The sequence below is a fragment of the Suncus etruscus genome, chromosome 18 (assembly GCF_024139225.1).
Source record: "Suncus etruscus isolate mSunEtr1 chromosome 18, mSunEtr1.pri.cur, whole genome shotgun sequence".
Taxonomy (NCBI): domain Eukaryota; kingdom Metazoa; phylum Chordata; class Mammalia; order Eulipotyphla; family Soricidae; genus Suncus; species Suncus etruscus.
The window spans coordinates 34,682,707-34,707,903 of NC_064865.1; the positions used below are offsets into that span (position 1 = coordinate 34,682,707).

The 25,197-nt window shown below is 48.1% G+C and overlaps 2 protein-coding genes across 3 annotated transcripts; one reads left to right on the forward strand and one right to left on the reverse strand.

Annotated features, from left to right (window-relative positions):
* Positions 1 to 1,242: 1,242 nt before the first annotated feature.
* GPANK1 (G-patch domain and ankyrin repeats 1) lies at positions 1,243 to 6,154 on the reverse strand. Its single transcript, XM_049765157.1, has 3 exons — positions 6,073 to 6,154; positions 4,164 to 4,794; positions 1,243 to 1,866 (listed from the first exon to the last, which is right to left on the reverse strand). The coding sequence occupies exons 2-3, from the start codon at positions 4,790 to 4,792 to the stop codon at positions 1,422 to 1,424; spliced, it is 1,074 nt and encodes a 357-aa protein (XP_049621114.1). The 5' UTR covers positions 4,793 to 4,794; positions 6,073 to 6,154; the 3' UTR covers positions 1,243 to 1,421.
* Positions 6,155 to 7,262: 1,108 nt separating this feature from the next.
* On the forward strand, positions 7,263 to 13,740 carry CSNK2B (casein kinase 2 beta). Of its 2 annotated transcripts, none has more exons than XM_049765193.1 (7): positions 7,263 to 7,389; positions 8,153 to 8,235; positions 10,820 to 10,922; positions 11,684 to 11,799; positions 12,225 to 12,300; positions 12,444 to 12,633; positions 13,299 to 13,740. In XM_049765193.1, the coding sequence occupies exons 2-7, from the start codon at positions 8,164 to 8,166 to the stop codon at positions 13,387 to 13,389; spliced, it is 648 nt and encodes a 215-aa protein (XP_049621150.1). In that variant the 5' UTR covers positions 7,263 to 7,389; positions 8,153 to 8,163; the 3' UTR covers positions 13,390 to 13,740. The 2 variants fall into 2 exon arrangements, with proteins under 2 accessions (XP_049621150.1, XP_049621149.1); XM_049765192.1 differs by lacking the exon at positions 7,263 to 7,389 and adding an exon at positions 7,576 to 7,769.
* Positions 13,741 to 25,197: the final 11,457 nt, after the last annotated feature.

Genomic DNA, 25,197 nt, shown 5'->3' on the forward strand with positions numbered 1-25,197 from the left:
AGAGATAAAGCATCAGCAAGATGCTGGCTGCTTTGTATCTATATCCTTTTTTATTTCCCTTTCTTGTACCAGTACAATGAATTTCCATCTATCTCTCCCTCTTTCTCAGAAACCCTAGAGCAGCTGCCCCAGGTCTGATTCCAGGAGGAATAAAAAGTATACTTAGTTTCTAGTTCTCTCTTCTCTCTTAGTCTGGAGATCAGAGATCAGAGGGTTGGTGTCCCTAAGTGAGCACAAGGCCCTGCCTGGCAGCGGGTCCCACAGACCCCAGAGAGCTTTGCAACAAGGGACCCTGGCAGCCTTGAGCCCTTGCAGCTGAGCAGCAGGCAGAGTTGAAGTTTTTGTTTTTGTTTTTTTTTTTTGGTTTTTGGGCCACACCTGGAAACACTCAGGGGTTACTCAGAAATGCACAAAGAAATTGCTCTTGGCTTGGGGGACCACATGGGATGCTGGGGGATCGAACCAAGGTTCGTTATAGGTGGCCGTGTGCAAAGCTAATAAACACCCTACCATTATACCACTGCTCTGGCCCCAAACTTGCAAATTATCTATGACTGCTTCTACTAGCTTCTTTTTTTTTTTTTTTTAGGGGGGGGCACACCTGGTGATGCTCAGGGATTACTCTTGGCTATGCGCTCAGAAAGCACTCCTGGCTTGGGGGACCATATGGGACGCCAGAGGATCAAACCGCTGTCCATCCTAGGCTAGAGCTGGCTGGCAAGGCAAACACTTTATTGCTTGTGCCACCACTCTGCCCCCCCCCCCAACTTGCAGATTATTGCAGTAACCTGCTGGATAACGTTGAATTTATACAAAATTCTGAGTCCTGAATAAGAGGTATAAATTCTGAGCATTTCTGGGTGTGGGCAAGTGCCCCCCCCAAAAAAAAGTTTGGGAATAGGTAAAACATTCTAAGGATGAACGAGGGCCTGAAAATGACCCCAACTGACAGGGAGAAGACTTTGTCTTACCATCTGTGGGGCTAACCTTTCTGACTTGTGTGGGATCTGCCTCTAAATTTGTTTGGCTTCCCTGATACAGCTTCCACAAAACTGAAAAAAACACGAAAAAGTTTATTTTATTTCTCGTTTGATTTTGTTGTTGTTGGGCTATACCAGGTGGTACTCAGAGGTTACTTCTGGCTCTGCATTCAGAAATCACCCCTGGCAGGCTGAGGGATACAGAGATCGGACCCGAATCCGTCCCAGGTTGACCAGGTACAAGACAAATGCCCTACTGTGCTATCACTCTGACCCCAGTTTATTTTATTTCTCAACTCCTAGCTCCTCTCCAGAGGAAGAGTCTTACCAAAATCTAAGGCTTTGGAAGTTAGGGAGACTCCAAGAAGTAGAAACCAAAGTGCCAACGTCAGAGGCTCAAATTCTGATTTTAACAACAGTTCAGGGTCAGACACTGTAAGGTCAGAACTCAAGGTTCATGTATGTCCTTAGATTCCGTTCCCAGGCCCTGTCCTTCTCCTCCTTCCTCCTCTCCTCCCTGCGACTCAGGGTTGCCACCCGAGGAGCCCTCTCCCTCCCAGCTACTGCACGGGTATCCCAAGCTGGGAAGTGCGTGACTCGAGCCTGGAGAGTTGATCTGTAGCCCAATCCTTCCTGATCCCTCTTTAGGACAGTGGGGATGGGGTTAGCACGACCATTACCCCGAGGTCCCAGCCCCTTTCCAGGCTCCCAGCCGCCCCGCAGTAGCAACTTGAAGCCTGGGCTGGAGGTGGGCACCCCCAGGGACAGGTTGTGAGGCTGGAAACCACGAGACAGAGACAGCAGGTGAGCGGTAGATGTACAATGGTTAGTGTCTTGGAAGTGGGCATCACAGGTCTCACAGTACTGGGGTGAAGGAGTGTGCAACCTGCAGAGAGAGAAGGAGCATTGAGAAAGAAGGAGTAAAACCTTTGGGGAGGGGGCAGGTTGGGACAAGTTCCTTCTAATTTCTACTAAAGACAAATTTCTTGGGGCCGGAGTGGTGGTGCAAGCGGTAGGGCATTTGCCTTGCACATGCTAACCTAGGACCAAATGCAGTTTGATCCCCCCCCCCCGCCCCCCTCGCATCCTGTATGGTTCCCCAAGCCAAGAGCGATTTTTGAGTGCATAGCCAGGAGTAACCCCTGAGTATCACTGGGTATGGCCCAAAAAGCAAAAAAAAGAAAATTTCTTTCTTCCCTCCCTTTTTTTTAAGTCACACTAAGTTGTGCTCAGGGATTATTCATGGCTCTCCTGGAGGGCTCAGGGGAACATATGGGATGCCAGAGATAGAACCTGGAAATCAAACCGGGGTTGGCTAGATGCAAGTGCCCTACCTACTTACCGTACTATCTCTCCAGTCCCTAGGGGGCTTGTTTTGCATGTGGTTAACCCAGGTTCAATCCCTGAGCACAAAATAAAACAAACTCATATAAAAATGATGCTCTTATTAACCCATTTATATATAAAAAAACTGAGGCACATAAGACATTTAAGTTGCTTACTTAAGCAGAGTCAGGATTTTAAACTCAGGGAGCTTATGTTCAAACTACTCTATTTTTTTTTTTTTTTTTTTTTGGTTTTGGTTTTTGGGTCACACCCGGTGGTGCTCAGGGGTTACTCCTGGCTGTCTGCTCAGAAATAGCTCCTGGCAGACATGGGGGACCATATGGGACACCGGGATTCGAACCAACCACCTTTGGTCCTGGATTGGCTGCTTGCAAGGCAAACGCCGCTGTGCTATCTCTCCGGGCCCTCAAACTACTCTATTATACATTTTTTTTTTTTTGTGGTTTTTTTGGGTCACACCCGGCAGTGCTCAGGGGTTATTCCTGGCTCCAGGCTCAGAAATTGCTCCTGGCAGGCACGGGAGGACCATATATGAGACACCGGGATTCGAACCGATGACCTCCTGCATGAGAGGCAAACGCCTTACCTCCATGCTATCTCTCCAGCCCCCTATTATACATTTTTTATCTGTTTGATTTTTGTTTGAGTCACACCCAACAGGGCTCAGGGGTTACTCCTGAATCTATGCTCAGAAATCTCTCTTGGCAGGCTCAGAGAACCATATGGGATGCCGGGATTCAAACCACCGTCCTTCTGTATGCAAGGCAAACACTCTATCTCCATGCTATTTCTCCGGCCCTCTATTATACATTTTTGTTTGTTTTGTTTTGGGTCACACCTGGCCGCGCTCAGGGATTACTCCTGGCTCTGTGCTCAGAAATCGCTCCCAGGGGCCGGAAAGATAGCAAAGTGGTGTTTGCCTTGCAAGGAGCTGATCTAGGACCTAAGGTGGTTGGTTCGAATCCCAGCGTCTCATATGGTCCCCTGTGCCTGCCAGGAGTAACCCCTGAGCACCGCTGGGTGTGGCCCAAAAACCAAAAAAAAAAAAAAAAAAAAAAAAAAAAAAAGAGGGGCCAGAGAGATAGCATGGAGGTAATGTGTTTGTCTTGCATGCAGAAGGTTGGTGGTTCGAATCCCGGTATCCCATATGGTCCCCCAAGCCTGTCAGGAGCGATTTCTGAGCATAGATCCAGAAGTAACTCCTGAGCATTGCCGGGTGTGACCCAAAAACAAAACAAACAAACAAACAAAAAAATCACTCCTGGCAGGTTCCGGGGACCATATGGGATGCCAGGATTCAAACCACCGTCCTTCTGCATACAAAGCAAATGTCCTACTACTGTCCTTCTGCATGCAAGGCGAATGTCCTACTTCCATGCTATCTCTTCGGCCACATTATACATTTTTTTTTTTTTTCTGTGGCTTTTGGGTCAGTGCTCAGGGGTTACTCCTGGCTCCATGCTCAGAAATTGCTCCTGGCAGGCACAGGGGACCATATGGGATGTCGGGATTCGAACCGATGACCTTCTGCATGAAAGGCAAATGTCTTACCTCCATGCTATCTCTCCGGCCCCCCATTATACTTTGTTTTTTTTTAAAGTCCCCAATGGTTCTCACCCTCATGGTGCTCTGGTGACCATATGTGGTGTTGGGGATCAAATCCAAGTTAGCTGCACAAATCAAGTGTCCTAATCGCTGTATATACTCAGCCCTATATTATATTCTTTGCCAACTCTAGAGAATGAGGAAAGAGCCATCATCTTTATTCCATTCTGGTGTAGTATGGCTCAGAAGAACAAAACACAAGGAAAGATAAGCATGAGCTATTATCCTCACCGGTTCTCTGGACTCCTTGTCTCTCCTTGGCTCTCTCTAATCATGCGGGCCACCTCAGGAAAGCCTGCTTCTTCTGCTAGCTGAGCAGCATCTCTGCCCCCCAATTCACAGACCCCTACCCAAGCAGCTCCACGACCCAGGAGATAATGCACAGCTGCCCCTTGGCCTGCTCGGGCAGCACACATCAGGGGGGTCCACCAGAAGGCATCCCGAGCGTTGATATTCCCCCCTGCTCCACCTGCTTCGCGAGGCTCCAATAGCCTTTTAAGTTCTGCCAAGTTTCCTTCCTGGGCTGCCTTTAGTATCCACTGTGTCATCTTTTCCTCCACTTCAAGAGACCTCCATTGTTCATGTTCTCCTGATATACTTTCTGCCACAGTTTCTGTTGTAGTCCCTCTCGTTCTTCTTCTTTTCTTTCTCTTTCTCTCACGAGCAGACTCAGGTTGAGATCTCTGGGGCTCAGAGGAGTTGCTTTCATCCCCTATCACGGCCTCATAGAAAGCACGAACTGCAGACCCATCCAGAGCGGGTTCCGACTCTTCTTTCTGTTGTGGCTGCTGCTGCCCATCTTTCCAGAGGTCGCTGGTATTGGTACCCCGGGTGAAGGTGATGAGGGCGGGCTTGGACATGGCTTTAGTGAGAACCAAGAAAATGAGACTTGACAAGGGAAACATGACACAAGAAAGGCAACTCAACCCCCTAGTGTCCCTACAGTGACTAGAATAAATAAATCCCTCCTGCCCCCAAAGTTATCTCGAAGGGCCTATGTCCATAAGTCATATGGAAAAACACTCCCACAATTAACTGTTTGGTTTGGTTTTTGGGCCACACCCAGTGGTGCTCAGGAGTTACTCCTGGTTCTGTGCTCAGGAATCGTTTCTGGCGGACTTAGAGAACCATCTGGAAAGCCAGGGATCAAACCTGGGTTCGTTGCATGCAAAACAAAGGCCCTACGCCAGTGGTCGGCAACCTGCGGTTCTCGAGCCACATGTGGCTCTTTACACTTTTAATTTGGCTCTTCTGTGTGCCAGGCGGCCGCTCCAGGAGTCAGGACTCTGCTCCTAGCCTCTGTCAGTGCGCGCCCTGTGTGGCTCTCAAAATAAATTTCAATCGTGGTTTTGGCGAGATTTGGCTCAGTTGAAAAAAATGTTGCCGACCACTGCTACCCGCTGTGCTATCTCTCCTAACTCTGCACTGAACTTCTTTTTTTGTTTTTGGGCCACAAAACAAATTTGGGCTATTCGCTTAGAAATCCCTCCTGAGGGGTTGGAGAGAGAGCATGGAGGTAAGGCCTTGCATGCATAAGGATGGAGGTTCGAATCCTGGCATCCCATATGGTCTCCCGAGCCTGCCAAGAGCTATTTCTGAGCGTAGAGCCAGGAGTAACCCCTGAGCACCGCTGGGTGTGACCCAAAAACAAAAAACAACAACAACAAAAAGAAATCGCTCCTGGCTTGGGGGGACCATATGGGACGGCAGGGGATGGAACCACGGTCCATCCTAGGCTAGCATTTGCAAGGCAGATGCCTTACCTCTAGCGCCACCGCTCCTGCCCCTGAACTTTTTTTTTTTTTGGGGGGGAGACACCCAGCAGCGCTGAGGGTACCCCTGGCTCTGCCCTCAGAAATCGCTCCTGGCGGGCTCAGTGGACCATATAGGATGCCGGGGAATCAAACCCAGATCTGTCCAAGGTCTGCCACGTGCAAAGCTAACATCCTACCGCTGTGCGATTGCTCCGGCCCCTGCAATGAACTTAAAACCCCAGCCAAGAAGTTAACAAGGAAACATTCCATGAGGCAAAGGAAGGACGAATATTCATTCCACTTCCACCCAGTACTCAACAACAAAGACACCTCTCTGCAATTAATTTACCAACCTTGCAACTATTTTACCACCCTTTAAGATGTACCATTAAGAATCTGCCGGGCCCTTTAAATCTTCCTCCGCTGTTCGTTCGTGGTATCCTTTCCCCGCACAAAAACAGACTTGACTCTTCGGAAACAGGAAGTGCACTCGTATTTCAATCAGACGCTGCTTTCAGCTGGGCGCTGAAGCTTCCGTACAGCAAGATGGCGCCGCTGTGACCCAGAGTGGGCACAACACGCATGCGTACCTGGGGGGGAAGTTACGGAACGGCGTAGAGCGATGGGGTCAGTTTCCCTCCCCGGAAGCTTTTCACGTCGTATAAGCGCAGAGTGTGTCGCGAGCCTGGACAGCACGAGGTCCATGGATGGAGGAACGGTCGGTTGAGGTTCTTTTTTACATAATGCCTTTCGCCTCTCTCAACGTGGCCCCCAGCTCCATGTTAAAAAAAAATTATTTTTTGGACCTGGGAAAACCTTTTTTTTTTTTGTGCATTAAGAAATGTACAGAGAAACCTGGGAGAAAGAAAACTTGTAGCATGCCCAAGTGCTGTGAAAATGCAATATAACGCCACGCTGCCTTTCACTATTATTCTTGATCAAGGCCCGAAGGTCACAGCTAGTGTCTGCCAGGCCTGGTGCAAGCTCTCAGCAAATGGAGAAGTCCAAGGGGACGAGTAGCAGATTGGCAGACGCCACTTCAGGTTAGCAAATTCAAATAGTTAGCCCATCTCCAACTTCAGGCCAGTTTGCACCATCACCCAGGTCTCACCTCCCGTTTAAAAGAGGCTGGAACCCGGGATGAGAAAAAATGGGCCTCCTTAGGGACCTCCAATGGAGGCCCTGGCTGGAAGCGAGAGGGTTTTTAGGGAATGTGATCAGCCCTCTGGAAAGCAGAGATGCATCCGAGCTGAAAGCTTTTTAGTGATGCGCGAGAAAAACAGTTGGGCATCTTTTCCCGCCCCTTGTCTCGTCCTGGTATCATCAGCAACACGACTTAACTGCCCAAGCTTCCAGGCTCCCCTAGTTGAGCCGTCCCGAACTTCCGCTTCCGGTGGCGCTTCGCAAGTCCCGCCCCCAAGCATCTCCGCCGGTCGCGCGCGCATCACTCTGGGATTCGTAGTTCGCTTCGCCCTCTTTCGGCCGAGTTCCCCGCCGCTGGGAAACTCCATTTCCCAGCGTGCAACGCGGCTCCAGGGCCTCGGCGCCTGCGCGTTGCACTCTTCTCCACCCTCAATCTCCACTCCCCCCCCTCCCCGAGCCCTCCTCGCCTACCGCGGTTCGGTCGGTCCGTAGCGTCCCCGCCGTTCCCGAAGGCTGCAGCTCCCTTCCCCCCACCCCAAACCGGGCCCTCCGTTCAGTCGGTGAGTTTGGGGGCGCCGCCGCCGCGAGTCCCCCCACTCTCCCAGGGTGCGGCACATGGGGGGTTCTGCGCCTCCCGATGTGGGGGCGGGGAAGGAAGTGACCGGCCCTGGCCCCGAAAAGAGGGAGGAGGCGGGATGTTGGGGACTCCTAAGACTAAGGGAGACCTCACTGCTGCCCCCAGGCCCTGAGAAGTGGGGCCTAGTTCTGGCTGGTGAACGACAAACTTTTAGACTTCTTGGAGCCGGCGCCGGGCACCTTCAGAAACCTGCCAGGGTAGGAAGCCTGGATCTAGGGCCCTGTCCGAACGGATTTGCAAATGGAGTGGAGTTTTCAGGGCACCCCTGGGTTTAGCTTAGAACTGCTGGGTCCATGCCTCTCGGTGAGGAATTGTAGAAAGCAGGGGTTGGAGATCGGAATGGAAAAGGAGCTGGAAAGCGGTGCTGGGACCCTCTAGAAAAGGTGTCCTCCTAGGGCCGGAGAGATAGCATGGAGTTAGGGCGTTTGCCTTGCATGCAGAAGGACGGTGGTTCGAATCCCATATGGCATCCCATATGGTTCCCCCGAGTCTGCCAGGAGTGATTTTTGAGCACAGAGCCAGGAGGAACCCCTGATCGCTGCCCGGTGTGACCTAAAAACCAAAAAGGAAAAATAGAAAAGGTTCCTTCAGGCCTGCTGCGATGATGGGAGTTGTTGTGGGAGGGAGGAGGATACTCGAGGTAGGGAGGATTGGAGCTTTCCTAACACGTCTCCTGTTTTCTCTAGCTGGCGTGAAGATGAGCAGCTCCGAGGAGGTGTCCTGGATCTCCTGGTTCTGTGGGCTCCGTGGCAATGAATTCTTCTGTGAAGTGAGTTTCCCTCCCTCAAAGCCTACTATCACATGTTCTTTGGCCTGCTCTTCTCCCACGTAGGCCAGCTAGCATCCTTCACAAGCTGGCATAGAAGCTTTCCTGCCAAGGAAGAGGCCCCCTCAGTAACAGTAACCTCCCACTAGCCTGTGGTGAGTTGATCAGAGCGAGGCCCTTGTCCAGATCCTACCACTTTGCAGCAACATAACCTTGAACAAGTCACTCTGTGTATTTTCTAAACGAGAGGTGCTGAACATAGCCATTTTCAGGGACAGAAGACTCAGTACCACTTCTTATTTTGTTTGTTTTTGGGTCACACCCGACAGCACTCAGGGGTTACTTCAGGCTCTGCGCTCAGAAATTGCCCTTGGCAGGCACGGGGGACCACATGGGATGCTGGGATTCGAACCACCATCCTTCTGTATGGAAGGCAAATGCCCTACCTCCATGCTATCTCTCCGGCCCCAAGCCATTTGTTATTTTTGTGGGGGCTGGGGGAAAGGTCAAATGGGCTAAATTATATGCTTTACAGTCCCAGGTTCAATACCCAGCACTGATTGGAACAATTCTCAGCAACTCTTTGGTAGTAAGAGTAGCCCCTGTGCACTGCTGGGTGTAGACCAAACACCAAAAAAACAGTTTTGTAATGTGCTAAGGTATGTGGTAATTTAGGAGAATGCCATTGCTTTCAGAATACAAGCTGTGCAGCCTCCACCTCCCTGAGCCAGCACCGAAAAACTGGTTCTTAGAGATGGCCAAGACAGGGGTGGGGCTCTTGAAAAGATTGTCTAAAATTACTTGGGTCTTTGGGGGCCGGAGAGATAGCATGGAGGTAAGGCATTTGCTTTGCATGCAGAAGTTCCGTGGTTCAAATCTCGGCATCCCATATGGTCCCCCGTGCCTACCAGGAGTGATTTCTGAGCATAGAACCAGGCGTAACCCCTAGGCGCTACCGGGTGTGACCCAACAACAACAAAAATTATTTGCGTCTCCATAGAAAAGAAAAGCCAGTTTTCTTTTTTGGGGGGTGAACATACTCAGCAGTGTTCAGGGGTCATTCTAGCAGCTCTCAAAGAGACTATGCAATTTTGGGGATTAAACCAAGTTGCTTACATACAAAGCACATGCTTTCAGCCTGTTGAGCAATCTTTCCAACCCAAAGTCAGAATTTTTTTGTTTGGGAACATACCTAATAGTGTATAGAGTTTATTTCTAGTTCTATGCTCAAGGGTCTCTCCTAGTGGTGCTCTGGGGACCAGATGTAGTGCTGTATTGACAACTGAGCCAGGGAGGCCACATGTAAGGCAAGCACCTTAACCTCTTTATTTTCTTTCCTGCCCAAATTATTTTTTTTCTTTTACATATTCATGGTGGGTTTTTTTTTTTTTTTCCTCGGTTTTTGGATTTTGGGTCACACCTGGCAGTCAACAGGGGTTACTCCTGGCTCTACACTCAGAAATCACTCCTGGCAGGCTCGTGGGACCATATGGGATGCCGGGATTCGAACTACGTCCTTCTGCATGCAAGGCAAATGTCCTAACTCCATGCTATCTCTCCAGCCCATCATGTTTTATTTTTTTTTATTTTTTTTTTTTGGTTTTTGGGCCACACCCTGTGATGCTCAGGGGTTACTCCTGGCTATGCGCTCAGAAGTTGCTCCTGGCTTCTTGGGGGACCATATGGGATGCCGGGGGATCGAACCGCAGTCCGTCCTAGGCTAGCGCAGGCAAGGCAGGCATCTTACCTCCAGCGCCACCGCCCGGCCCCTATTTTATTTTATTTTATTTTTGGTTTTTGGGCCACACCCGGCGGTGCTCAGGGGTTACTCCTGGCTGTCTGCTCAGAAGTATCTCCTGGCAGGCGCAGGGGACCATATGGGACACCGGGATTCGAACCAACCACCTTTGGTCCTGGATCGGCTGCTTGCAAGGCAAACGCCGCTGTCTTATCTCTCCAGGCCCTCATGTTTTATTTTTATCCTTAATCCCTCCCTTGGAATTCCTACAGCACACTCAAAAAATACCCATTGCTATTAATGTTATCATTCTTGACATATGTATAGGTCTGTAAGAGACTTTTCTACATAATATTTCCTTCTGCCCAAAGTTTTTTTTATTTTTTTTTAATTGGGAGGAGGGGGTGGAGATCCACACCCAGAAGTGCTGAGGGGTCACACCTGGCTCTGTGTTGTAGTGTATCAAAGCCATTCTATCAAAGTAGTAGTGCTCAGATTCTATTAAAGCCAAAGATAGTGTTTATGAAGTGGGAAAATTAGTTCAAGTACAGACTTGGGAGGGGGAACAAGGGAACAGAAGTTTTGAGGATAAAAGCATTTCTCTGTCAGAGCATCTTTCTTTTTTTTGGGGGGGGGGAAGTCTCACACCTGCACTCAGAAGTTGCTTCTGGCAGGCTTAGGGGACCATATGGGATGCTGGGATTTGAACTGGGGTTCATCCTGTGTTGGCTGCATGCAAGGCAAACACCTTACTGCTGTGCTATCAGTCCAGCCCCTGTCAGAGCATCTTTCAGAGTTCAGAAACAAGATTCTGCTATGTCCTACTTCTTGACTCCCACATGCTTGCAGGTGGATGAAGACTATATCCAGGACAAATTCAACCTCACTGGACTCAATGAGCAGGTGCCTCACTATCGACAAGCTTTAGACATGATCTTGGACTTGGAACCTGGTAAGACATTATCAGGGTTATTTTGTGTGTATATGCTTTTTTTCTTTGCCAATCCATATTCACTTGTTTCTTGACTTTCTAAATTTTTTTCTCTATAATTTTCTTCATTCTAAACTTCCCATCCAACTTTATTTGGATTTTTTTTTTTTTTTTTTGGTTTTGGGGCCACACTCGGCAGTGCTCAGGGGTTACTCCTGGCTGTCTGCTCAGAAATAGCTCCTGGCAGGCACGGGGGACCATATGGGACACCAGGATTCGAACCAACCACCTTTGGTCTTGGATTGGCTGCTTGCAAGGCAAACACCGCTGTGCTATCTCTCCAGGCCCTTTATTTGGATTCTTCACCCAACTCTTATCTAGTTATTGATTTAAGCTTTTTTTCTTTTTTTCTTTTTTTTTTTTGAATGAATTAATAATTCATTCTTATTCTGTAATGCCAGTTTTCTCAGGGGTTTCATTTTCTGTCTCCTAAATTGCACCTTCAGTTCTAAAGTTCCACCATCTTTGCACTTAGGTGTTAGGGAGGGAGTTGGGATGTCGAGAAGAGCACAGAGGCTGAGGGATGTAGCAGGAAGGGAGAACTGCCTTGAATTGGAGGAAGGGCCAGAGGCCCAAGTTTCTGGGTCAGATATCCATGTGATGGGTGTTGTGAGGCTAAAGATGATGTTGGGAAAACTGAGTAACCAGCAGCCCTGGAGGTAGGCTAGGCATGAAATAAAGTTGTAAGACAAGTGTTGCATTCAGCTCGGGCCATATTTCAGATGAAGAGTTGGAGGACAACCCCAACCAGAGCGACCTGATCGAGCAGGCAGCTGAGATGCTTTATGGATTGATCCACGCCCGCTATATCCTCACCAACCGAGGCATCGCCCAAATGGTGAGGCGCCTCTATTCCCACTTGACTCCTTATGAGGCAGTAAGGAAAACAAAGGTTCCTTCAACTAAAGTATCATGCCTAACTATCAGATAGTTTAGCCGAGAGGGAAAGAACACCAGAATCTAGGCCTGGAGATTTAATCCTGATTGGAGCTTGTGCAGAATGGGATATATTCAGGGAGGGAAATATGACCTTGGACAGGAAGTTGCTATAGACTGCCTCTTCCTAGGGAACAAGCAATGAATGTCTCTGGTCGTCTGCAGCCTGCCTAAATGGAGGAGTCTTAAGAACCCATCTGGACCAGAGAAGGAGCCTCTGGACAGAGGCGGGAGGAGTAGGGGACAGTGATGTGGGTTGGACTAAGGAGGGGATTGCCTCTTCTCTTCACATCTACCCACCAACCGCTTCCCTTTTATTCACCTCAGTTGGAAAAGTACCAGCAGGGAGACTTTGGCTACTGTCCTCGTGTGTACTGTGAGAATCAGCCAATGCTTCCTATCGGTGAGTGTCTGAAAAGAAAAAAGGGTCACGTATGGCAGGTCCCCTGGGAAGGAGTTGGGGCTCAGCAGATCGGGTCCTGAGACCGGGAGGGAGGTTGGGCAGGTTTGGGGGAGCCTGGCCTGCTGAGTCTGGCTGTCTCCCAGGCCTTTCGGACATCCCAGGTGAGGCCATGGTGAAGCTCTACTGCCCCAAGTGCATGGACGTGTACACACCCAAGTCATCGAGGCACCACCACACGGACGGCGCCTACTTCGGCACCGGTTTCCCTCACATGCTCTTCATGGTGCACCCTGAGTACCGGCCCAAGCGGCCCGCCAACCAGTTTGTGCCCAGGTGGGGAGCAGAGACAGAGTCACCAAAGGTCAAAGGATATTCCCGGGATCCCCGAAGAGAAGGGAGGACAGGACATGATTCTTTCTTGAGTCCTGCTGTGCCCAAAGCCAGGGCTTTCCTTGCTGAGGGACCTTGGGAAAATTCTTTGGTTGCCTATATCTTGGTTTGCTTACCTATAAACTGGGGTAATAGTTTCTGCCTTAAACTTTTTAAATAAGTGAAGTGCTTAGAGTACAATTTGACGCGTGAAAGTATCATAAACAGTAGCTGTTGTCACCGTATTGGGTTCTCAGTTTTGGCTAGGCAGTCTTGGTGCCACAGTGCAAGTATGATTTATCTAATCTTCCTGAAGCATCATCATATTTACCTTAAAAAAAAGTTTTATATTGAATCAAGTATTAATATGGGGAAGAAAAGTTTTATATTGAATCAAGTACTAATATACACACATCTGTATACATGCACATTTGTATTTAAATTTGGAGCTTTAGTGGGGTTAGAAAATTCATTTCCAAGCATTATTGAGGGAAGCAGTTTGGGAACCTTTGCCCTAAAGCATGAGCAGGCCCTTGGAGATGCTGGGGTGGAGAAGTGGGAATGCAGACCCCAAGAGGGCCAAGGTGGCACTCACCCTGCTCTCCTCTCTGACCTCTGTCCTTGCTCAGGCTCTACGGTTTCAAGATCCATCCAATGGCCTACCAGCTGCAGCTCCAAGCAGCCAGCAACTTCAAGAGTCCAGTCAAGACGATTCGCTGATCCCCTATCCTTCCGTTCCCTTGGTCTTTGACACCTCTATTTCTTCGCTGCACCCTTTCCAGATCCCTTTATGGTTTTTAGTTTAAATTAAAGGAGTTATTATTGTGGTGGGAATAATGAAATAAAATGGAAGAAAAGGCAATGAGCTAGTCTGCCAGTGCTTGGGATTGGGTAAGGGAGGGCAAGTGCTGTGCTGAACCCTAAGGATTCTCATGGCTCAGCCACCTTCCCAAGCTGAAAACCAGCACAGATTTGTTCCTACTGGATTTGGATGATGGTATTAGTAGAGAGCAGAACAGATACTGAGATTGTATGTGGGCTATGCAGGGTTATCTAGAGAAAAATAAAAATTTTAAATATAAAGAGAATTTGTTCTTTTTAGGCCACCTATCATTGTTGATATAGTAATCAGTAACACTTTCTGCTTTGATTTTGCAGGGAAAGTGGTTCTAAAGCAAAGCTTTTAGGGTATAGAGAAGAGAGACAAGGTCTGGAATTACTACTTGGTGTAGTATCTGTACACCTCCTACTGGGGAAACCGAGGCATACTCCTCGCTGCAAGCTAGGAATTAGGAATACACTTTTTTTTTTTTTTTGGTTTCTTTTTCTCAGAATGGTGGGGACTGACCCTGTTGTGTGAGTGGAATAGATGGTGCCAGAGACACATGTTAATCCATGGACCCTTGAAGCATGAGAACAGACCTTCTAGACTAGAAGCAAGAGAGGCCACTATTATTTCTAACATCCCCATGTATGGTGATCATCATTTTCTCTAGTGAGTCAAGTGCCAAAACCGGGGCTCCTGGTGGGTCAGCCTGGTTGCCGTATTTAGATAATGGTTACTTAGGGGTCCGGAGCAGTGGCTCAAGCAGTAAGGTGGCTGTCTTGCCCATGCTAGCCTAGGGCAGTCCGCAGTTTGTTCCCTGGCATCCCATATAGTCCCCCACGCCAGGAGCTATTTCTGAGCTCATAGCCAGGAATAACCCCTGAGTGTCACTGGATGTGGCCCACCCCCCTCCCCCCCCAAAAAAAAAGTTACTTTGGGCCTGGAATACAAGAAAAGAGGAAAGGGATCTGGGTTGTAAGGAATAAGTTAAGCTCATTTTTCTGGACTTTTCTAAAGAAGTCTAGGACAGAAGTTGGGCCTGGGAGAGTGAGGGGAGGTTTTCGATGCATGATAGCAGAGATTAGAAGTTGTTCCTTCTTCAGATACCAAAATTTGCTTCTTGATCCTAGACTGGGCAGTACTATTTGTAACTACTGCCAAGAAAAACACAACACCCTCTTATCACTATACAGATATCAGACCCAATACTGCCAGTCTGATAATTGCAACTCCTAGACTAGCTCCCAATGCCAGACCTCACTGCGTAAACTTCCTGCCTCTGCACCTGCCCAGCTCCCAAATCTGGAAGTTTATAAGCCTCGCTTAAGCCCTTAACCTGGGGTAGAACTCTTAGACCTGGATTCCCTCATCTTCCCACTCCTGCCCCTGGATCTGTCTGTTGTTGACCTATGCTGCATGTACTTATTTGCAACTTTCGGTTCTTCACTAGACTGGACTTTGATACTATTTTTCAGATTGTACTCTTTTCCCCTAATGTCCCAGCATCCTGCACTGCGTTCTCTCACCCATTAACAGGCTCTGCTCTCTGATTTCTTTTGTATTTCCAGCGTATGTTTTAGTCTCATTCCCTTCCTAGCAACCAGCAGACAGTACTCTTCCTCCTAGACTAGAAGCTCAACTGGATCCAGAGAGATAGTACAGTGGGTAAGGTGCTTGCTTGCCTTGCACACAGTGGACCTGGGTTTAATCTGGCACCAAGCACCACAAGGAGTAGCCCCTGAGCATTACCAGGTTTCATGTTTCCCAGCCCTCCACACCCACCCCTCCAAAACAAAACTTTAGTGCTGTCTGTCAGCTCAGTATGGACTTGTTAAAGAACCTGGGGATTATGGAGGTTTTCTCTGAATCCCTTCTTTGTCTGGTCACCTACCACCTTCATTGAGTTCTGACCTATCTCAAGTCCCAATACTAAACTGGACTTGGAATTAGAAGAATGAGAGGTACACTTATACAGATATCCTAATATACCAATGACTATGCTTCAGTGTCTCCATCAATGCCAGTCCTTATCGTACATCCTGAGCCCTGTTTCACATTCCTTTGGCCCTACACCCATATCTGATGCTCAGGAGAAGAAATGAATCTGTTAAGGAAAAAAAAAAAAAAGAAATGAATCTATTGTGCTCTCCGTAGTCCCTGGTTTCTAGCTGCAATAAACAGACAAGTCTTTCACATTGATTTTTTGGGATCAGGTTCAGTTGTGGGCAGGTGTAGGCAGCTGAGTTATTGTGTGTAGATTTCAAGCAGAATTGCAGAATCCTGCCCACTCCATTTGCACTTTGAACTTCCTCCTGGCTATCTCTGAAGAGCCTGCATCCATCCTACCTGTGCTCAGCTAGAGATCAAAAGAATAAGGATCGGAACCCCTAAACGTTATAAACCTCAGAATGTTAAATGACCCAGAGTATAGCAAACAGAAACAAACCAAGAGACCTAGATCTGCATCTTAGAGTCACCAGGTACTGAGGGTCCTTGGTTTCTTCTTGTCTTCCGTTCCAACTTGGCCTTTCTTATACATTCCATGTATTCTGGTTACACTCTACTGTGTGCCAGACCTGTGTGCCAGCTCCAGAACTCAAATATATGAGTCTTGCCTGTCTGAATCAGCCCAGTATAGGAATTCAAATACCTTTTCCTGGAAAGTAGTACAATATTGTAACTGGGATACCTAATCCCAGCTCCTTTCCACTTGGGTCAGTATACATCTCTCATCCTCACTGGTCACCTGTCAAGTAGAATGCCTAGCAGAACGGGGATGGTAGGGGAGGAGGGCCACAAAAAGACATTCTGTAGGAACACGTGTACACAGGTGGAACCTATTTATATTTGAATCTTTTATTTTTAAAGAAGGTAGAAAAGTTTATTGGAAAGTAAAAAGAAGAAACTACCCATATGGCAAAAGAGAAGTTAACATTAGATGGTTTTGTAGGGTTCAGAGCCTTAGCACAGCGGTAGGGCATTTGCCTTGCACGCGGCCAACCAGGGACAAACTCAGGTTCGATCCACAGCATCCTATATAGTCCCCCAAGCCTGCCAGGAGCGATTTCTGAGTGCAGAGCCAAGAGTAACACCTGAGCACTGCCAGGTGTGACAAAAAAAAAAAAAAGTGGTTTTGTAAGGGCTGGAGAGTTTTTAGAGGCTTGCCTTGAATGTAGCCAACCTGGATTAAAAATTGCTAGCATTGGACCCGGAAAGATAGCACAGCGGTGTTTGCCTTGCAAGCAGCTGATCCAGGACCAAAGGTGGCTGGTTCGAGTCCCGGTGTCCCATATGGTCCCCTGTGCCTGCCAGGAGCTATTTCTGAGCAGACAGCCAGGAGTAACCCCTGAGCACCGCCGGGTGTGGCCCAAAAACCAAAAAAAAAATTGCTAGCATTGTGGGCAGAGAGCACAGCCGTAGGGCATTTGCCTTACACGTAGCCTATCCAGGACAGACGGTGGTTCAAATCCCAGCATCCCCTGAGCCTGCCAGGAACAATATCTATGCCCAGAGCCATGAGTAACCACTGAGCACTGCCGCCAAGTGTGACCCAAAACAAAACAAAAAAATTTGCTAGCACTCCTTACAGCACCTGAGCCCTTGAAAGCAGCTGGGTGTGGCCAATAAAATAAGGTATTGTAGAGTGAATTCTCTTTAGGAGACACTCCTCACCCCACCTTACACACCAGGAGTGGCTTCTGGCCCTTTCCCCCTTTGTTCTTTTTTCTAAATTGGGTGGGGAAGGAAATGAAATTTTCAAAGCGGCTAGAGAGATGGTATAGTAGGCTGGAACATATGCTTTGCATGCAAAATTTCCAGTGTTACATGATCCTTTAACTATCACCTGGCGGGGGCTGGTGGGATAGCACAGTGGTAGGACATTTACTTTGCACATGGCAGATTCAGGATGGACCTGGTTCGATCCCAGCTTCCTATATGGTCCTCTGAGCCAGGGGCGATTTCTGAATGTATAGCCAGGAGTAACCCCTGAGCATCACCAGGTGTGGTCCAAAAACCAAAAAAAAAAAAAAAAAAAAAGTATCACCTGCTGTGACGTGACCCAAAACAGAGCTGGGATTAAGCCCTGAGCCTCTATGGCCCCAAAACACCAAAGATTCACACCTGTGTTATCATTTCCCAAATGCCAATAAAAGTCCTTAGAATTCGGGGCCGGAGAGATATCATGGAGGTAAGGCGTTTGCCTTGCAAGCAGAAGGTCGGTAGTTCGAAGCCCGGCATCCCATATGGTCCTCAGAGCCTGCCAGGGGCAATTTCCGAGTGTGGAGCCAGGAGTAACCCCTGAGCACTGCTGGGTGTGATCCAAAAACCAAAAAAAAAAAAAAAAAGTCCTTAGAATTCATATAAAGAGACCACACCACAGTTCCTTCCTGACCTGCTTGCTGTTCCACCATCCCAGGATGAGCCAAAAATAGAGTAGCCATGCCCATAGCAATAGCACAGCGGGTAGGGTGTTTGCCTTCAACGCAGCCGACCTGGGTTCAATCCCTAGCATCACATATAGTACCCCGAGTCTGCCAGAAATAACTTCTGAGCACAGCGCCAGGAGTAACCCTTGAACACTGCTGGGTGTGGCCCCAAAACAACGATAACGCATAACCATAATCCCTCAGCATTTTTCCAGGAGGAGTAACAACAAAGACACAAACCAATACAAGCAAGAATACTAGAAAAACAATGGGGAAAATGCATAGAAGCTTACCAAGCTCAATGAGAGAAAACAATATCACTGAAGACATAACCACCACCCCACTCAGTAAATCCACAGATAATGTATTGAGTGATAATAAGAATGATCAATGAATAAAAGAAACAATAGCATGGTAGTCAACAAGCACAAAAAATATGAATTGAAATAAAAAATATTTGGACTGAAGCAATAGTGCAGCAAGTGTGGCCCAAACTACCCCCGCTAAAGGAATGACAGAAATGAAGGATATTCTATAAAATATTACATACCTGAAACAACTTTGTTTTAGGGCTACACTTGGTGATGCTCAGGGTTTACTGGCTTTGTACTCAGGAATTAATCCTAATGGTACTTGGTGGGAACATATGGGATGCCGGAGATCAAACCCTGGTCAGCTTCATGCTAAACAAATGCTTTTACTCACTCTACATTATCACTCCCGCTCCTGAAACAACTTTATTAGGAACAATTTTGTAAATCACAGTGTCACAGTAAAAATCCTGGGGAGGGGGAGTCTTTAAAAAAAAATCCATAGAATTAGGGACTGAAGAGATAGCACAGGGGATGAAGCACTTGTCTTACACCTGGCCAATTCAGGTTCAATCCCCAGCACTGCATACGGGCCCCTTAGCCCCAACTGGAGTGGTCCCTGAGTGCCATAGGGAGTGATCTTAAAAGTCCTTAGAATGGGGCCCGGAGAGATAGCACAGTGGCATTTGCCTTGCAAGCAGCTGATCCAGGACCAAAGGGTGGTTGGTTCAAATCCCGGTGTCCCATATGGTCCCCCGTGCCTGCCAGGAGCTATTTCTGAGCAGACAGCCAGGAGTAACCCCTGAGCAACGCCGGGTGTGGCCCAAAAACCAAAAAAAAAAAAAAAAAAAAAAGTCCTTAGAATGTATGCCAGACCTTTGCACTATCTTGGGGTTTCCTGTTTGCTGGGTTCACCTTTTCTTGAATCTGGATCTCTTCCACAGGGAATTCTCCCACCACACTTTTCCATTTCATAAAAAAAAGTCTCCAGAGAGATAGCACAGCGGTAAGGCGTTTGCCTTGCATGCAGAAGGACATTGGTTCGAATCCCAGCATCCTATATGGTCCCCTGAGCATGCCAGGGGCGATTTCTGAGCAGAGAGCCAGGAGTAACCCCTGAGCGCTGCTGGGTGTGACCCAAAAAAAAAATCTCCCCTAAACAATCCAGAAAACACACCCCTCCATAGGTCTCCCCTTCAGCCCCACACATCTATGGAGTTGATAGCATTTGAAAAGGTTCACTGTTCTTTTTGCCTACTGCATAGCAAAGCTTCCAATTTTGTTTTGATTTTGGGTCACAAACGTCAGCACTCATGGGTTACTCTTGGTTCTACGCTCAAAAATCGCTCCTTGCAGGCTTGGGGGACCATATGGGATGCCGGGATTTGAACCACCGTCCTTCCACATGCAAGGCAAACGCCTTACCTCCATGCTACCTCTCAGCCTCAAAGCTTCCAGTTTTTTTGTTTTGTTTTTGGGCCACTCCAGCAAGAGTTATTCCTGGCTCTATGATCTTGTCTGGGGTTGGGGACCATAAGGGCCAAATCTATGATGCAACACTGTGCAAAGCAGGAGCTGTACCCATTGTACTATCACTCTGGCCCCCAGTGCCTTTTCATGTTTCTGTGTCTAGAACTCAATAGCAGGAGTACAATGCTCCTCCCCACAAGACAGGCTGGATCACCTCCCTCAGCCTCCACCTTCACCAGGAAGACCAGACAGTCTGCACACCAAAGCAGAGTCACCACCCATAAGCCTGCTAGTTTCCCAGAAAAGGTTGGTGGGAAAGATTTGAAATAGAGATATGGAAGCAGGCTGGATTGGGGTTTATGATGCGAAGTGCGAAAGACCCATCAGATGGGATCACACAAGAAATAGTTGCATGGAGATGTTGAGGTTGTATTGTGGAGCTGTTTGTCATTAAAATTTTATATATCAAAGGTCAAAAGTTGATGAGATTGGAGAAATGGTACAGCAGGTAGGGCATTTGCCTTGGACATGGCTGACACAGGCTTGATCCTCAGCACTACCAAAGGTGCCCCAGCACTACCAAGAGTGACCCCTGAACACAGAGCCAGGAGTATGCCCTGAGCACAGTTGGATGACCCAAATACAAACGAAAAAAGAAAAGTAAAATATGACATGCTTGTTGGCCTATCAATAATGGGATGAGACATTGACATGGACCTGCCTAAGCTATGGAGAACTACATAGAGAGCACATACTCAGGAAGCTGTTTACAAGCTGGTATGGAAACATTAACTTCTCTTCATTGTTTTTATGGGGGTGGGAAGAGTGAGGCCCAGTTGTTGTTTCTGTCAGTGCTCAGAGACCATGTGATTCCAGGGGTTAAACTGGGGTTGAGAGGCTGGAGAGGAAGTACAGGGCTCAAGGTGCATATCATTTTGTTGTTGTTGTTTGGTCTCACCCAGCAGTGCTCATGGGTTACTCCTACACTCAGAAATCAGAAATCGCTCCTGGCAGGCTTGGGGGACCATATGGGATGCCGGGATTCGAACCACCGTCCTTTTGAATGCAAGGCAAATGCCCTACCTCCATGCTATCTCTCCGGCCTCCAGGTACTTATCTTTTTATTTTATTTTTTGGTTTTTGGGTCACACCTGATCGTGATCAGGGGTTACTCCTGGCTCTGCACTCAGAAATCGCTCCTGGCAGGCTCGGGGGACTATATGGGATGTTGGGATTTGAACTGGAATCCGTCCTGTATTGGCTGCATGCAAGGCAAACACCTTACCTCTGTGCTATCGTTCTGACCCCAAGGTGCTTTATCTTGCATGCAGGTGGACCCAGTTCAGTCCTCAGCATCACATAGTCCCTGAGCATTGAGCCAGAAGTTGCCCTTGAGTTGACCACTAATTGTGGCCCCCAAACATAAAACATAAAAGATTAAGCCAGGGAGACAGTATAGGGTAAGGCACTTGCCATAATAAATATTAGAGATATTCCAAAGAGCTGAGCTAATTTTGCATGCAGGAGGCCGACGTTCCATCTTGGGCACCACACAGCCCCCTAGCATTGAGCTAGGAATAGCCTCTAAGCACAGCTCAGTGTGGCTTGCCAGGCAGCAAATAAAAATAAGGAGGTAGGAGCCAGAGTGATGTACAGCAGGTAGGCCAATTCCCTTACACGTGGCTGGTCTGGGTTAATCCCATATGGTCCCCTGAGGACCGCCAAGATTAACACAAAACCCTCGCTTAGGGACAGCAAGGCATCTGAAGGGAATCTTTCTTCCATCTTCAGTGACTCAGTCTTGGGGATACACTGAAAATTCTAAGAAACTACTCAGCACCAGGCTACCAAAAGCTACTCCATGTCGGCCGAAAACAAGTAGTCCACTGGAGTCCAAGTTTAGACTTAGTTTTCGTCATTTCTAACTTTAGTCACAAGATGGCGGCCTGGCCTAGCAAAAGAGCCAAGAAAAGTGAGTGAACTCATGAGCTGGATTTAGAAGGAAGACGTGGCCAGATATAGAATGAAGTTGCACTACACTTGAACGAAGTGGGAAGAGACTTGCATTGAGACTACCATTGCCTAAGGGAAAAGGGGAACACTCAGAAATCTTAAAGCAGGGAGGGACATAAGCCTGCCCCAGGCTCTGCTCAGTCCAGCAGCCGTGTCTGGAAAGCACCTTCGCCTTCTGCCTAAAGTCAGTCTCGTCAGGTGAACTTGATCTCACAGTTTTGCTCCTCCCAGGGGGACAGAGGGGAAGCAACGGCCGGGTTCGCACCTCAGAGGCCTGACAGGACACTCGGACATTCCTCCAGAAGGGGGTGCTGTGGGGCCAACCACCCTGCATCTGGGAGCCCCAAGATTGGCGCAGCCTTCTGGGTGGACTTCCTCCTCACCACCTCAGACCTCTTGGGCTCCTCCTCCTCTCAGGTTGCTCTTGGCCCGGCCAGGTTCTCGGGGTGTGTAATGTCCCCCACGCCTTCAAACGAAGCACTTGGGCCGTGGGGGTTAGCACAAGGATGCTGGAGCATCTGCTTTGCCTCCAGGAGATCCAGGTTCATGGTCCCCAGTACCACATTGCACCCTGAGACCCGCCAAGAACGAACCCCAAGCCCTGAGTTGAGGATATCCCTAGTGTGTGACCCTAAAACGCATCCAAACACCAAAAACCTGTAGCTTTGGGGCGAGGTCTGAGGTAACGGTCTCTGCTACTGTCCCCAACACTCTCAAAACTCACCTCAGCACTAATTTTCAAAAATATACTTGCCACTGAACATTTTCTTTTCTTTCTCTCCCATCTCTTTAGTTTTTCTTTCAATTTTCTTTTCTTTTTTGTTTTTGTTTTATTTTGTTTTGTTTTGTTTTGTTTTGTGCCACACCCAGTGGTGCTCAGGGGTTACTCCTGGCTGTCTGCTCAGAAATAGCTCCTGGCAGGCACGGGGGACCATATGGAACACCGGGATTCGAACCAACCACCTTTGGTCCTGGATCGGCTTGCTTGCAAGGCAAACGCCGCTGTACTATCTCTCTGGGTCCTTCTTTCTTTCTTTCTTTTTTTTTTTTTAAATCATGTTGCTTTTGGTCTTCTTGAAACCATTGCATTATCATTAGTGATGTCAACTAGGTGATGCATTTTCTTTAATAAATAAAAAAATATTATTAAAAAAAAAACTCACCTCAGGATGGTGATTGCAGAGAAAAGGATAGAACACCACGGACACGGACTGGTGGTGGTGGGGGAACACGAGAGGAAAATGTTTGCCACTGCCACAAGCAGAAAGAAATTGCACATCGCCCCCCTGAGCCCCTCTTTGAAATAAAAGTTCAAGGTGCAGGTGGCCACCAGGTGAGCAAGGCGAGCCTGGGGTGTGGTGTCCGTGCTGAGGCTCCGGCTCTTTCATCTCATCCTTGTGCACTTGGCTCCTCCTCCCCTGTCCAGTGCCAGGGCGTGACCACAGGGCAGAGTCCCAGAGTTCCTAACCTTAGGTGATGAGGTGCAGCCCTGCTGGCCTCAGAATGCCTTGGGGTGTGGCCTGGTGACTTCTGGCACCGCTGTGTGTGAGCAGCAAGTATCATCACATCAATCAGATGAGCATTGGCCAACCGTTTGACAGCCAGGCTAAGTAACCAGGAATCACCCCTGCCCCCCAACATTTGTCAGGGTCTCTCCCTCCCCCACGAATTAAACAAACCACCAGTTGCCTTGGTGAGAAAGGGTGGAACTTCTGGAGGGATGAGGGGGCAGGGCAGGCAACTGTCGCCATGGTGACAGTTAGTGGTTTATGAAGATAGGGATACCTGGGATTAAGGACCCTGATGAAAAAGGAGGTGGGGCGAACCTCACAGTTGAGGGAAAGGGGTTATATATATTTGAGGACTAGTGAAATTGTTAGGGGAGCTGCTATGTAAAAGATGACTGGAGAGGAACCAAAGTCTCAAACTTGCTTGTACAAAGCCCTACTGACTTGAATTCAGTCCCCATGCAAAGCATTCTGCCCCAACCCCCAACACAACTTTACCCAGCACAACATGTGGCCTCTAATATATATATATATATTTGGTTTTTGGGTCACACCCAGCAGTGCTCAGGGGTTGCTCCTGGCAGGCAGGGGAGGGGGCATATGGGATGCTGGGATTCGAACCACTGTCCTTCTGCATTCAAGGCAAACGCCTTACTTCCATGCTATCTCTCCGGCCCCAGCCTCTAATATTTTTAAAATGTATGTCTGGATTCCTGGAACAACTTGATGAATTGGATGGCCGCATAGATGAAGAGACAGGGAGCTGGCTAGTTCCCTCACTCCCATCACACTCCCCTGGGCTCACCTAGCTTCACCCTCCTGACAACAAGCAGGAAATATGTCTGGAGGCCTGCTGTGAACTCTCAGACTGAACCCTCTGGCTAAAACCACCCAGAGCCAGGTGCACAGAAGGCATATCTGGGCAGAGGGCCAGTAAGATAGGGTCCAGCCAGGTGCTGATGCTTTCTCCCAGCTTCAATCCTGCTTCCCAGATTGCTCAGCTCTTTGAAAACCTGGTCCAGAGCCCCAGCAGATGTTCCAGCAGATCTTAGCTGGAACCTTGCAATGTATATTTGGGGGGTGGGCATACCATGGCTGCCATCCATCCCCCCACCTCAAAGAGACCATGAAGAACCTGGGATAGAAGGCAAAGCAAACACTCTAGCCCTTCTTACATCTCCCAACTTGCTAGGGTGGAGAGTGTATAGGTAGCTGGTTTCTGTTGTCTTCTGGGTTCTCAGAATGGCTGCTCTTTGCTATCTGGAATAGAAAGTAATCTGATAGATCCTTGGGTGAGGTCAGAGTTCACTATGCTACCATTCCGGGCCCCACAGGGCTTACTCTTGATTCTGCTCAGAGATCACTTCTGAAGGGGATCAAGGAACCATATAGTGTGCCAGGGATAGAACTAGGTTGGCATTATGCTAGGCAAGCACCTTACCTCTGTACTGTCTCTCTGGCTGAATATTCACATGTTGAACCTCCTTTCTCCCCATCCACTTCTGTTCAGTCTTTTGTAACATTTCATTCTCTATAGTATGTGCAGAAATGGCGGAGTGGAAGTAGAGAAATGACCATGGCCCAGAAGTGGAAGGAGTGCATTGTCTCCAGGGTTTGGAATATAGAACTGGTTGCAGCTGTATCTTTTCTTTTCTTTTCTTTTCTTTTCTTTTCTTTTCTTTTCTTTTCTTTTCTCTTTCTTCCTTCCTTTCTTCCTTCCTTCCTTCCTTCCTTCCTTCCTTCCTTCCTTCCTTCCTTTCTTCTTTCTTTCTTTCTTTCTTTCTTTCTTTCTTTCTTTCTTTCTTTCTTTCTTTCTTTCTTTCTTTCTTTCTTTCTTTCTTTCTTTCTTTCTTTCTTTCTTTCTTTCTCTCTCTCTCTCTCTCTCTCTCCCTCCCTCCCTCCCTCCCTCCCTCCCTCCCTTCCTTCTTTCTTTCTTTCTTTCTTTTTTTTTTTTTGTCACACCTGGTGGTGCT